The sequence below is a fragment of the Schistocerca cancellata genome, chromosome 1, assembly GCF_023864275.1.
Source record: "Schistocerca cancellata isolate TAMUIC-IGC-003103 chromosome 1, iqSchCanc2.1, whole genome shotgun sequence".
Classification (NCBI taxonomy): Eukaryota; Metazoa; Arthropoda; class Insecta; order Orthoptera; family Acrididae; genus Schistocerca; species Schistocerca cancellata.
Window position 1 is genome coordinate 349,047,188 of NC_064626.1, and position 14,607 is coordinate 349,061,794.

Here is a 14,607-nt window from a genome sequence, read left to right on the forward strand (position 1 = left end):
TGCACCTCTACTGGTGCCATATGGTAGTAAAACCTCTGCTTACTGGGCTTTACTACCAATCTCAGCTCCGACAGCAGTTTCCACTGCACTTTCCACAACACTGACAAGTATCGCTCTGCTGGTAATAGGACAGAACTCAGCTTCCCATGCAGTGTGTGATGAATAGCTTTCTGTAAGCTCACCATTACCACTTGAGCATCACTTTCGCTATTTGCTAATGGTTGTAACAGCCTTGTCATAGTGATCTTGCATCCAACACATCCACCGTTGCTTACTTGATTCCCAGATCTCAATTTACAGTGTCCTCTGATGCCTTTGCATAATCCATCACCCCACTTGTTAGCTTTCATAGTGTATGTGTATTTTTCAACACTCTGCACTCTGCTTTCCAGGCTTGCTGTCTGTTCAGTATGCCACTTCACCACCAACTTGCTATCCTCTCCTGACTTCTTCACTGCCTCCACTGTCATGTTCAATTCCCTGATGTCACCGGCATCTGCTATCCCCAATACAGTCTTCAAAATTCTTCCCCCAGCTTCTATCCAACCCCCTTTCTGCCAATATAGTGAGTATGGCACCAGCTCCACTGCTTGCCGCATCTGCTCTTGCAAGTGTTCGTATGATTTATCCATCTTCTTAGATTACCTAGAAACATTTCCAAGCAAGCCCTGGCTCTCAGTTTTCCATCGAAGCCCAGAAAACACCTGCTCCAGCCTTCTCACTTCATTCCACAATACCCAAGTGTTAAAAACTAAGCTTGTTGCCAATTGATGGCTGGTAAACACCACATCTTATTTAGCAAAAGAACACCTTCCTCCAGGTGGTGATTCAGCAGGTCCCCCATTCCACTCAGGGCGAAGAGATGCAACACTCCCACGGCTACCATTCTTTTTGTCCTCGACCACTTTGTACACCAGCCTGAGGACAAGGACTATCATCTCCCCCTCCCCCTTAGAAGGCTGCTGCCACTCGTCAGCATACCCATACAAAGAAAATTAAAAGAACCCCCAACTCTGACACAAGAAACACATTTCTTTACCCTCAATATATTACACCTCTTATTTTACACACTGTGCCCTAAGTGAACATTAACAATAAAAATACCTCTGTCACTTCCTTGAACTTAATACATATGGCACCTCCCAAACAGGTCCAGTCTCACTCACACCCATTTTTGCCATTCCTCTTTCTCAGGCTGTGCTCTTACTACCCCTGGTATTGACTCAGGAGCACTGTGGAACAGTCGCGGGCATCCAGTATGCACTGCTGTTGACCACGCTGGCAACTGTAGCCTAACATTGACTGATGACGTAGTTTCAACCACTTGATAAGATCCGTGGTATGAATTTCTTACTTGACCCTTTGCTGTGTAATGGCTAGGTAGCATCATCCACTGCCATATTCTGTAATGTGGTAAGTTCCCTGTATGCTTCACAGCTTCCTCCTGTTCCTCCAGTGCCTTTGTGTTCACCCTTTGCCCTCGTTTCCATACTTTTCTTATCATCCTCATGGAATCCTCAACCAACTCCCTGTCCTTGTCCCTTCTTGCCTTAATCATATAAAACAAGATGGCATTTTTCTGCCATGCAGTATCTCTTATGGAGATATTCCTTTATTAGTGTGTATCACTGAATTGTATGCAGACACAACAAATGAGATGTGTGTGTCCCAGTCATTAAGGTGTTAGTTCACATAATAGCCTAACATCCTTCTGACTGTGTGATGTACCCGTTCCATTCTGACATTTGACTGTGGCTGAAGTGTCCTATTTCTCAGTTTCTTCACACTTAAAGCATCATAAGTCCTTTATCAAGTCCAATGTAAAATTTGCCCCTGAAATGTAATCATCATCTCTGGCACCGCAGACTTAAGTATCCAGCTGTTTACCACTGTCTGTTCAACTATAACTGCTTGGTGGTTCAGCATGGCAATCATTTCCACGTACCTAGAAAAGTGATCTATTACTGTCAACACAAAATAGGTCCCTGCTGAACTCTGGTTAAATGGTCCCAACACATCCACCTCACTCATTTCAAATAGCTTCGACACTTCTGGAAGTCTCTCTAATGGTATTTGTTTATTGCTCAAGGGAGCACACTACACACAATTTCTCATATACTGATCCATAGCTCCCTTCCTTCCCTTCCACCAGTATCCTGCAGCTGTATTTCAGTTCGTTATTCTGCACCCTCCATGACCAGACAGCACGTGTGCATGCATCTCCCTCAGGACTTCTTCCTGCAACTTAGCTGGCACAACTACTCGTACATGACAAATGTCACACATGCTTAACTGCAGTTGCATTTTATATAACTTACAGTAACTGTCAGCTTTCTGTGCTGTTTATCATTCAGCAAGGACATGACACAGGACTTGCACTGTTGCTATCTTTTTGCTCAGAGTATCCGCATTTCCATGTTTCTTACCTGGCTTGAGCACCACTTCTTAGTCAAACTCGTTGAGTATTACTGCCCGTCTTGTTAGTCTGCTGTATGGGTATTATTGCCTATATCGAAATTCATGTTACACCCTATAAACACAGACGGACCAATCCAATACAGCCTGTGAAGCGACTTATTTAACAGGTATTTTATTCTTCTTGCCATCAGTGGTAGCTGTCAGCTCAGTAATATTAATGTTTTCATAAACAGTCTTTCTTGCAAATCAATTGCTTAAGCATCTCATAGCTGCATGTTACATATCACTTCCGCAACCCCCTAATATTACCAGAGGCTGTGGTGTGATGAACACATCTGACCTTTGGCACCCTTAACTAATTACGCAATACACAACCACTGTGATGTTGAATATATAAAAACATACAAAACGCGTATGCCACGTCACTCTGCGTGAACTGCTGCACAAGCAACTGCATTGAATGGAGCCACAGCCCTGTCGCTCTATACAAGGAGATATTGATGACGTGCAAGGAAGACTGGCATGGTCAATCACTTCTTTCAATTCTTTCCCGTGAAGATATCAAAATTACGTGACTCTGTGTATGAGGATAAGCATATCTTTCTCTGTGGCTGGATAGTTTTTCTCTGCCCCTTTAATTTGTGTGAAGCCTAAAGACCTCTTGAATCAGGGTACACCCCAAAGTGTGGTTAGATGCATCACAAAATAATGTAAACTGATTCTGAAAATCTGGAAAAATTATGACTGGACTTGACGTTAAAACTTTTTTTGACTCATCGAATGTGCCCGGACAGTCCATACACATGAATTTCAGACCATTTTTCAACAGCTGCATGAGTGGTTGCACTATGTCAACAAACTCCCCAGATATCTCCTATAATAGTTCAAGAGTCCCAAAACCATCTTAGTTCTTTACCCAGCTTTGGAACTGGGAAATCATGTGTCACCCATAGTAATCTTGGGTTCGTACTTGCCCTTTTCTTGCTGATAACATGCCCAAAGTAACACATTTCGTCCAAAGCGAATTGACACTTTTCTATAACATCAGATTTGTAACCAACACCCTCTTAAATATCTCTCTAAATTGTTGCCTACGTTCCTCCACATCCTTTGAGAATACAGTTATATTGTCCAGGTACACTAGACACTGATGAGGCTCCAATCTGCTCAATAATCCATCCAACACTCACTGAAACATTGCAGAACCATTCTTCAACCCAAATGACACCCTCCTGTAATGATAATGGCCCCAGGGTACAAAAAATGCTGTCTTCCATTGGTCGTCTAAAATCACTTCTAAGTGACTGTATCCACTTCATTCTTGAGCCCAAACAGCATCCTCCTGTACTGATAAAGGCTCCAAGGTACCAAAAATGCTGTCTTCAGTTGGTCCTCTAGCATCACCTTTAACTGATGGTATCCACTTCTTAAATCAATGGTAGAGAATTATCGGAAAGCTCCAAGTTATCAATGTTCTCTGTGATGTTGGGTATGAGACATGCATCTTCACTGATTTGTTATTCAGATGACGTTAATCACAGCAGAACCTTTGCTTCTTAGAACCAGCCATATACTTTTTAGGCATGACTACAATTCCTGCTCCCAATGGGCTATTGCTCTCTTCTATTATCCTATCAGTGAACTACTGGTTGATAAAATCCACAGTTGGTTGTAAATATCGAGTATCTGCCATGGTTTCCAGTACACTGGTATTTCATTTCCTGTCTGAGTTGGGTGCTGTGTAATGGGCATTGATGGTAATAGATGCAAGGGGAAAAAATCTTCAAGTTCCATCAACACTTCCTCCATTCGCATTCTCTCGACTCCCTTTAGATGCCCCATCTTCTTACATAATGCAGTCTTAGCGGTGGCCTGTGTGTGCTCATAGTTTACTCCCTCTGTGTACCAGTCATCTTCCTCTGAAATGTCCAAACTTGATACTGACATCCCTTTCATCAGCTTTACCTCTTTGCCATCAAAATTATCTAGATTCATGAGCACTACCATTCCTCCATCTCTCTCCTGTATGCATATAATACTCCTTTTAACAAAACAACTTGCTGAATCCACCGCATCAGCCGGCCGCGGTGGCCATGCGGTTTTGGCGCTGCAGTCCAGAACCACGGGGCTGCTACGGTCGCAGGTTCGAATCCTGCTTCGGGCATGAGTGTGTGTGATGTCCTTAGGTTAGTTAGGTTTAAGTAGTTCTAAGTTCTAGGGGACTTATGACCTAAGATGTTGAGTCCCATAGTGCTCAGAGCCATTTGAACCAATCCAGCGCATCGTTCCCTTTCAGTGGCTCAATCATACACAACATATAGAGAGATTAGTCTGGTACCACACCACTCAAGCGACTTTCCATTGCCACCTGGCACACAGTCATGTGAATCAAACCTTAGTGCATTTGTACGCGGTTAAATCGGATTGCACAATACTGTAGATGCACCTTGCAACAGCTCTCACTGATGGCAGCTTCCCCTAACTGGAATGTTTTCCCCCTAAGTTCCACTGCATTACACCGAATATCTGTTTTAGGATGATGTTGACGCAAAAAATCTAACCCCAGGATCACGCTGTAGCCCTTTCTTATATGAGGCACTACTTCCACAAATTGCTTTGACTGAACTGCCTGTACTTGAAAACTTCATAACTTCATTCTGCTGACCTCAGTGGCCTTACTTCACTATCTCCTACCCCCCAAAACCTGTACCATCGTGGGTTCCATTGCCTCAACCTTACTAGATCTTGACTAGGTACTGACTTGTGCGCCCCTGTGTCCTACAAAAACTTATACTTCTTGCCCCCTACAACACCTATTGCTACACATTCTGCCTCTGGATATTACTTGGTGATCTTAGGGTTCCCTCTTGAGTTTAATGGCTGCTTATTTCCTCCCTGCCCATCCGTATTACCCTTATCAAATTCTACTGCTGATACATATTATGTTTAACCCACTGAGGATGGCAGTACTGCCTCTACACATGCCCTGTCCATCCACTACTGTAACATCTTACATTTGTGAAGAACCCCTTGCATATCACATACCCTTTCAGAAAAACCAATCTTTTCATGTTTCATTGCCAACCTAACAGCAGAATGGAGATCTTTAGCAGCTCCTGTGTGCACCTTTCTTGACATACGCGGTGGTAAACTTATTAGGAGAGTGTTAAGCACTCTTTACTCAGCTTCCTGCACCACAATTGTACTTGCTTTATCATTCCCCCCCCCCCCCCCCCCCCCTAACTTTTATACATGTGTGTTCACCTTCCTTATTCTACTGGTAAAATCCTCTATATCTTCCTCACACCTCTTTGAAAACATACAAAATTGATCCTGAAAGATCCTTTCCCTGTTCTGCTTCTTGTACCTCTGCAGAAGCCCCTGCTTCAACTGCATGAACATCTCTGCATTCCTCAGTGCCTCTGTACATCTTACAAAAGTTTTCGCCTCTTCCATTAGACTTAACTTAGCCACCAAAAACAAATGACTATCCGATCAACCATCCTTATCTGCCGACCTCATCAGGTCCTCCATGAATAACATCACACTCTTGGATGTCCTACAAGAAAAAGAATGATTAGGCTAGTGGCAGTTGCATCTGTCACATGGTCTGGTGCATGAAGCAATGCTATTTGCTCATTGTTAACTGCAGTTTTCTCTCGCAGCTCTTTGTTATCTGCCAACAACCGCAGTACGTTTTCCATTTTTCCATCGACAAACACACTGCTTCTGCTACAAAATGCCCACATCTCTGACTCTGCCGTCACAATATCTTTACCCCACTTTCACACATAATAAATACAACAGTAATTCATTACCTTTGTGCCTTATCATTAACCATCTAGACTTACACTGCCTCGCAACATGACCATGACATGGTGCAGAATGCCCAAATAAATTGTGAACATCTAACAGATTGCAAGTGCTGTTCTTTGCAGTTACACCAAAATTCAGGCGCATCTGCCACTTTGTTTGTCCTAAACAAAGTATCCCTCAAATTACGGTTACACTTCATTCTAGACTTGATGTTTGTCACACACACCAAAAATAATAAATAGTAATCTCAGTCACCCCACTGTGTTGACACTGCAGGCCGTGGCCCAGATGATTTGCTGCATAGATGATGCAACACCTGCTGCCTGCTGGAGACAGTGCCACCACTTCTGAATCCTTGAGGCAATGGTAGCAGGCCAGTTAGCTTAAAATGTGACTTTAGCTGACTTCATAAACCACATATGATAGATAAACATGAGTCATAGTTCTTCAGATCCTTCCAGCATTAAGAACAATTTCAGTACTTTACCTACATTTCGTATGCAGCAATGTATTATCCAACACTCACAAAACATAATCTGGTGAGTGACTCTAGTTTTCACTACAAACTTTTTGAAATAAGTGCAGTGGGTTACTTAATTTTGAAGGGCCATAATAACTATAAAAAACAATCAAAAGAGAGCAAGTTCATCATCAAGGTAAGATGTGCGAGTGTAATGTGTGAAAGAATAAATGTATTCATCAAATAGTTTCCTCAAAATCGACTGAGAAAGTCTGCATAGGAGAAACATTTGCAAATCTTATAACAGTGGTCTTTAATTTTTCATGTGAAAAGCAGAAGTTTTACTGAGAAACTAACTAAAAAGACAGATGTAGGTTTGCTACATTACATTAAAACATTAATTAACAGTATTAGGAAAAGGATGGATTGCTGTTCACCATAAAGTTGACCCATTGAGTTGCAGACAGGGACAACGAAAAGACTGTTGCACTTTATAGCTTTCGGCCAAAGCCTTCTTCAGCAAAGAAGATATACACAAATTCACACACTGAAGCACACCTCATGCACACATGACCACTACTGCTGGCAGCTCTGAATGGAATGTGACTGTCACATGAATAGCAATCTGGAGTGGGGAGGGGGAGAGATAGCAGGGTACAGATGGGCAGAGAAAAGAGCACTGTCTGTTTGGGCATGCAGGAACTAGATGGAAGCCTGACAAGACTGCCAGGTTTAGTGGTGCAGGGGTGGGGGGGGGGGTGAGGTATGGGGGTAAATATGGGGAGTGGGAAAGGAGAGGAGCAGGAAGAGGAAAGGCCGGGTAAGTACATTGGCACAGGGTGGCGTACGAAAAGAGTGAGGGAATGTGAAAAGGGAGGAAGTGATAGGATGAGGGGCAGAAACTCTTGGGTGGAACATGTGGGGACAGTAGGTTACCAACGGTTAAGGCTAGGATAATTTTGGAAGTGGAGAATGTGTTGTAAGGGTAACTCCCATCTGCAAACTTCAGAAAAGCTGGTGGTGGAGGGAAGGAACTGAACTGTGCAGATATGGGAATTATCCGTAAAACATGTTCTCTGCTCCCAAAATTATCCCAGCCTAGGCTTACGGTAACCTATTGTCCTCATGCCCTTCACCAAGCAGCTTCTGCCCACTTGTTCTATCACCTCCTCCCTTTTCACATTCCCTCACCCTCATTGTATGCCACCCTGTGCCAGCTATCCTTTCCCCTTCCAGCTCCCCTCCTTCTCTGCTCCCCCTCCCCCCCCACCCCTCAAATACCACATCTCCCAATGCAGTGCTTGGCCATCTCCAGTCCGGGTGTGCATCGCCAGACAGTGCTCTTCTCTCACCCCACCCGAACCTTTCTAGCCCTCCTGCTTCTCTGCTGCACTCCAGCTTGCTATGCACATGCCAGTCACATTCCGGTTGAAGCTGCCGATGGTAGCAGTCATGTATACATGAAGTGTGCTTGTTTCTGTAAATATTTTTGTGTTTTCTTTGCTGAAGAAGGCTTTGGCTGAAAGCTATAATATATAACAGTCTTTTTGTTGTGCCTGTCAGCAACTCAGGTTATCATCTTTATGGAGAGTAGCAGTCTATGCATTTCCAACCTGGAGTTTCCATTGTTTGAAAACATTAAGAAAGTTTACTAAAGCTAGAGAGCCTTCATCATCCGAAGAAGAAATGGTGCCACGATACTTCCATTGATGTCAGGTCACATGCTTGCCATGCTACTTCCATGTATCTGCCACTCAAAAAAGTCACATCACTTGTGCACCACTTCGGTGGTTGCCCTGCCTTAAGCATGCAATGATTTTTCTTTATTTTTCTTGTTTTCACATGTGCTGTGGAAGATGTGTTTTGTCAGTACTGGTTGTATTCTTATAATGTTCTTTCCTTGTATCATCAATAGCTTATTTTAATCTTTGCAATCCCTGTTCTAGAAGTCTTGTTTGACTAACCTAGCACCATGTTACTTTCTGTATACAGGGTGTCTCATTTATCTTGACCACCCTAAATAACTGTTTATCCAGATGCAAATTACAAAATGCTTCAAGCAAGTGTTCTTTAGCTATCAGGGAGACATCAATCAGCATGGTTGCCTTCATTGTAGCTATGTTTTTTACAAAGATATGAAAAGCAGTATGACTTTTTTAAATGGTACCCTGTATTTTTTATTTGGTAATTCATTTCCTCTCTTAAAGACCTATTCAAAAATATATCACAGTGTACCATTCACTGAAACACAATGTTATTAATTACATAACACAACATTGACGTTGACACTCCCAGCGCTTAGTGCAGGTACTCGGGGTAATGGAACACATCCATGTGCTGACGTTGACAGAGGATAAATGTAAACATAAGTAGAATGCACACCCATCGTTCCATCAACCATCGTCAGTTGAACAGAAGGTATAAATGCTACTCATCTATGGGGAATGTAAGTTAGCAGAACAGTAATTACAATACTGTTTTCTTATGTACAGGTACATTTAGTACAGTCGTTTAGTCCTTTTAAATACTGTTGTGTTGAGTAGGCATAACTGCATCGACATAACGTTTCTTTTATTATTGTTGTTGTTGTTGTTGTTGTTGAAAGTAGGCGAAATGCTACGCAGGCAGCGGAACTGTACAGAGAGCGATAGCCTGACAGTAACCCACCTTCCCAATGGATGTTTTCTGGTCTTCTTGCAATGCTTCAGGAAATGCGAAGTTTCAACCCATGACAGTGCAATCATCATAGCTCTCGCACAGACGAAGCTGCTGAAGTTACTGTTCTCACTTCCACTGCTATGAATCCACATGTGAGCACACAGCAGCTTGAACACAAGATTGGCATTCTTAAAACCAGTGTACATTGTATTCTTACACGTCACCGGTTTCATCCTTACCATGTACACCTACATCAAGAATTGCGTGGAAATGATTTCCAGAATCGTGTACAGTTCTGTCAGTGGGCACAGGAGCAAATCCTCACCAACTCGAACTATTTCTCCATTGTTCTATTTACTGATGAATGTTCCTTCTCAAACAAAGGACAGGTACATACAAGGAACATGCATTATTGGTCCAGCGACAATCCACGATGGCTTAGACAGGTGGAACATCAGTGTCAATGGATAGTTAACTTCTGGTGTGGGATGCTTGGTACTACAATTATTGGCCCTTATTTCACCAATGGTAGTCTAAACGGCACAGCGTATACCAACTTCCTCAGACACATTCTTTCTCCTCTTCTGGATGAAGTGTCGCTAAGAACCAGAATGCTTATGTGGTATCAAAATGATGGATGTCCAGCACATAATGCGTTGTGTGCATGTTGTGTTCTGAACCGAAGGCATCCTTCCTGATGGATTGGTCGAGGAGGAACAGTTACTTGGCCTGCTAGGTCTCCTGATTTAAATCCTCCGGACTTTTTTCTTTGGGGATGCATTAAAGACGTTGTCTATCACGATATTCCAACAACTGCAGAGGACATGCAGGAATGTATCGTGCTTGCTTGTAATTCTCTTCAGTAGGCAACACTGGAACAGTAAATAATTCTTTCATTCAATGAGTGCCAGAGTATCGGTGTCCAGGGTCACCACTTTGATCACCATTGAATGTTCTACTCCTGGGAAATGGTACAGGAGAGTCAAAGTCAATTATGTGTTATGTTTTTACTTGGTTTTCATTTGTTTTCTGACAACTCCAGCAACTGAACGAGTTTGTGATCCTGGGCTCAAAGTTAGTGTTGTGTTATGTAATTAATAACATTGTGTTTCAGTGAATATGTTTTTGAATAGGTCTTTAGGAGGGGAAATGAACTACCGAATAAAAAATACAGGGTGCCATTTAAAAAAGTCATACCGCTGTTCATATCTTTGTAAAAAAACAAAGCTACAACAAAGGCAATCCTGCTGATTTATGTCCCCCAGATGGCTAAAGAACATTTCCTTGAAACATTTTGTAATTTGCATGCATTCTTTCAGCTTGCTCATAGATATCTTTACTATCAGATTTAAATAATGTTTTATGTCTGAGTTGGTCATGGTTGGTGAGTTGTTGTTACGTGTAACATGATGTCTCTTTTCATCCTTACTGTATCTTCCGTGTTGGAAATTATCAAATCATTATGTTAAGATTTATTTTCTGAGTTTGTTGCAGTGTAATTTATAATAATTATCTCAACTCGTTTAACTTTATCATCTCATTAAAATACCAAGTGTGTGGTAATTATTAAATCATTATGTTAAGATTTATTTTCTGAGTTTGTTGCTGTGTAATTTAAAATAACTATTTCAACTGATTTAACTCTATTATCTCATTTAAGTACCATGTGTATTAATAAAGTATGTTTATCAGCATACATGAAATGTTTCATTTTGCTAAATTAATGCACATTTTTGCAGCTTGTTTTTGTAATGGATGGACACCATTTATCTGTGTAAACATGTAAATTCACTAACTTTGTCATTAAGTTTTTTAATAAAATTCCTGTTGCAGTTGAAAGATGAGAGGCCACCAAGTATAAATTGTGTAGATGCACAAGGAAATTCTTGTCTTCATTGTGCGGCATATAGAGGGCACAAGGAGGCAGCAGTACTTTTATTACAGAATGGCATTGACACCACAATTCAGAATACTCGAGGTGAGAAAAGTAATTTTCAATCATGAAATTGGTTGTCTTGGGCTTCCAAAATGTGGCTATATTAAGGTATTTCACTACAAATGGGGATATTGAGGCTAGTTTAGGTATTATGAAGTACAGTTTACACAGACAAAATATAAAATACTACCATGAATGTACTGAAATGCATGTATTGTTTATGATGTGTAGGCATAATTGTGCATCCCTGTATATCGGCCTGATGAGGCTGTTTCCATGAATGCCCTTAAAAATCAGAGATAACCATAGTCTCAGTCTTCCAACAATTTCCTCATCAAAAGACAATCCTCACAGTAATGCATGATTGTAATTATAAAAGCAACGGACTTACTGTAACTGCATATCCAGGACCATTGCAGAAACAGGTTCCCAGTACCACTGCTGCCATTACTACCACCACCACCACCACCACCACCACCACCACCAGTTGTACTGTTTGGTCATGACAAGTTGACTCATTGAGTGTTGGCTGTTGGGAACGGCAAGTGGTGTGCTTTGGCCCTGATTAGGGCAGTCAAAGGGAGGGGAGCATTGAGGGGAAGGCAGTACCAACTCTTTCCCACAGTGCTGGCTGCATTGCCCATATTTTGTGCATTTATGAAAGCAGAGGTGACACATGTGGAAATATTGACAACACTCATAGAATGAGTATCTTCCAACTAATGCTGATTTCACCGCTACTGGCAACACTGTTAAAAAGGGTCAACTTATCATGAACCAACGATAGAAGAGGCACATGTTATCAGTATAGCCAATGTTTTCAAGTCTTAAGAAACCAGTACAAAATGGTTAACATGTTTGAACATTTTGCAACTTTTTCCTGAAATTCAGGACCAATATTGTATCATGTCTTACAATCTGCCTTTCAGATAAACAGAAAAAAGTTAAATTTAGTTTGCGTGTAACTCTAGTGTGGTAGCGATATGTATGTAATAAGGTGGGTAGTGAAGCTTTTAGGTTTAATTTAGTTGCCAGTGCACTGTGATGGAGTATTACACAAATAAGTGATAACAATACTACTCTGTGTAATTAATGCTTTGACAGAGAATAAGAAATAGAAATAGTGTTCCCATATGGGTCATCTCTCTCTCTCTCTCTCTCTCTCTCTCTCTCTCTCTCTCTCTCTCTCTCTGTGTGTGTGTGTGTGTGTGTGTGTGTGTGTGTGTGTGTGTGTGTGAGAGAGAGAGAGAGAGAGAGAGAGAGAGAGAGAGAGCACGTGCACGCGCACGGGCGTGTGTTGTGTGTTGTGTGTTGTGTGTGTGTGTGTGTGTGTGTGTGTGTGTGTGTGTGTGTGTGTGTGTGTGTGTGTAAGCGCGAGCGCGCGCGTGGATAGTACCTGTCACTCATTTATCTTGTTACGTGCACATCACTTTAATATCATGTCATTTAAGATCTGAGAGATAATACAGACTTCCTTTTGTGAAGCTGTGCTTTCCATGTAATTCAATTTAGTATTGCTCTTGACTGCTGTGAAATGAGGTTAAGTAAGGAGCCTCTGGGCAAATGAAATTCTCATCCCGCATCCTTTACAGTTGAACTACCCAAAGACACCCCATGTTCTAACTCGGTGTTACACTTTTTCAATGTGTCTCTCTCCTTCAGCTCCTAGAATTGTTGTAGCCATTCTCCGCCTTATACTTTCTGTTAACAACATAGTTCCATTGTGAGAAGGTGTTTGTAGGATTAAGGAATGCAGAAAAAAGAACTGTAAGAGTGAAGTCCTTGAGTCAGGCTGGGAGGTGTGTTTGTTTGCTTCAATTAGTCTAGTACTATATGCGAAATGCAAAGATTGTGCGTGAATGTCCAAGTCAAGCATACAGTTCTTATCTGGTTGGTGAGCAGCCAGCAAACTCTCTCCCATGAGAGTTGAATTTTTTTATTGGTATTAAATATATTCATTACTTTTTGAAGCTATCTTATCAGAAATGTAATATATTTTGTGCTACGATGTTGCAACACTTTTAGTGCAGTATTTCGTTTCTTTTCATTTTCTGTTGGCAGTTTAAATGCAACACCTTCTGTTTTTCCACAAAAAGGAAACTCTTCAGCTCCTGTGCAATGGGCTGCTGTCTTCCAGAACTGTTTTTTTACTCTGCAAGGCAGCATATTTTAATAACTTCATTATATATACTCAAAACTCAGTATGGTGTGTGACCAGTCATACAAAAATTCACATCTGTGACATGAACTTTTAATCTTTGCTCAGTTGCCACATATTTGTTTGACAAAATGATGAATTTATTTTTCCAGGACAAACTGCTGTTAATTTAGCAAGGGATCCACATATGCAACAAGTTCTGTGTGTCCGACCAGTACGTCAACTTCAAAAGTCTGCTGCACGTTTTGAAGGACAACTTCTTAAGCGATCACGATTTCTTGGTTGGAAGCCAATGTGGGTATGTTATAAATTATTAGAGTGAAATCAATAAAATAGGGCACAGTAGTAATTTTGTTTATGGATTTTTTAACAGTCAAGTGTGTGTGTGTGTGTGTGTGTGTGTGTGTGTGTGTGTGTGTGTGTGCGCGCGCGCGCACGCAGATGTGTGGGCGGGGGTAGGGGGATGTTCATATGCATGTGTGCATCCACTCGTGCATAGGCGTTCATATGCACTTCTCATTCAGAAAGGAGCTGGTTTGATACAGATATACAGAACTCAGAGTAACAGAGTTATTAGCATTGGCCAGAAAGAGTGAAAACAGGTCCAAATGAAATTATTGTTATACATCGTCAAATTAATGATGATTTTAGTTTTCCTTGAGTAGTAAAATAATTGATTTTAAGTTGTGCATATAGAGTAGCATATTATAAATTGAGGGAAACAATGAACTACTGTATCATACAGTTCTTGAAGGAAACACATACACAAGTTAAATGTAAACATCTGACTATGAACCATACTTAACTCGAACTACTTTGAGAGTCAATCCAGATAGGAATATGTGTGGTTCATCCATAATAGATGAGCTAATAGTGTTATACATTTTTAATTCAGTCAGTCAGCCACATGTGCTTTAGTTGTAGTTTGTTAACTAGGAAGTGAAATAGTTACATTAAGAGGATATTCACAGTGATTTGAATTCAGTTTTAAACAAATTTAGTACCTCTGGGGGAATGAAACCAACTGAAATGTTTCATATATCACTATCTAATGAACGCCTCTCCTCCATCACAATTGTAAATGGTATACAATATACTCTGTTTGTGGAACTGAGATGTAATTTGCGTTACTTACACAATCAAACTTATGAAATATGTTCT

The 14,607-nt window shown here is 41.2% G+C and overlaps 1 protein-coding gene across 1 annotated transcript in view; it reads left to right on the top strand.

Moving 5' to 3' along the window:
• LOC126173816 (oxysterol-binding protein-related protein 1-like) overlaps positions 1-14,607 on the top strand; it is a 419,616-nt gene that overhangs the window by 87,416 nt on the left and 317,593 nt on the right. The window contains exons 6-7 of the mRNA XM_049920986.1: positions 11,186-11,330; positions 13,599-13,744. Coding sequence (XP_049776943.1) covers positions 11,186-11,330; positions 13,599-13,744 — 291 coding nt within the window. The remainder of the gene's footprint in view (positions 1-11,185; positions 11,331-13,598; positions 13,745-14,607) is intronic.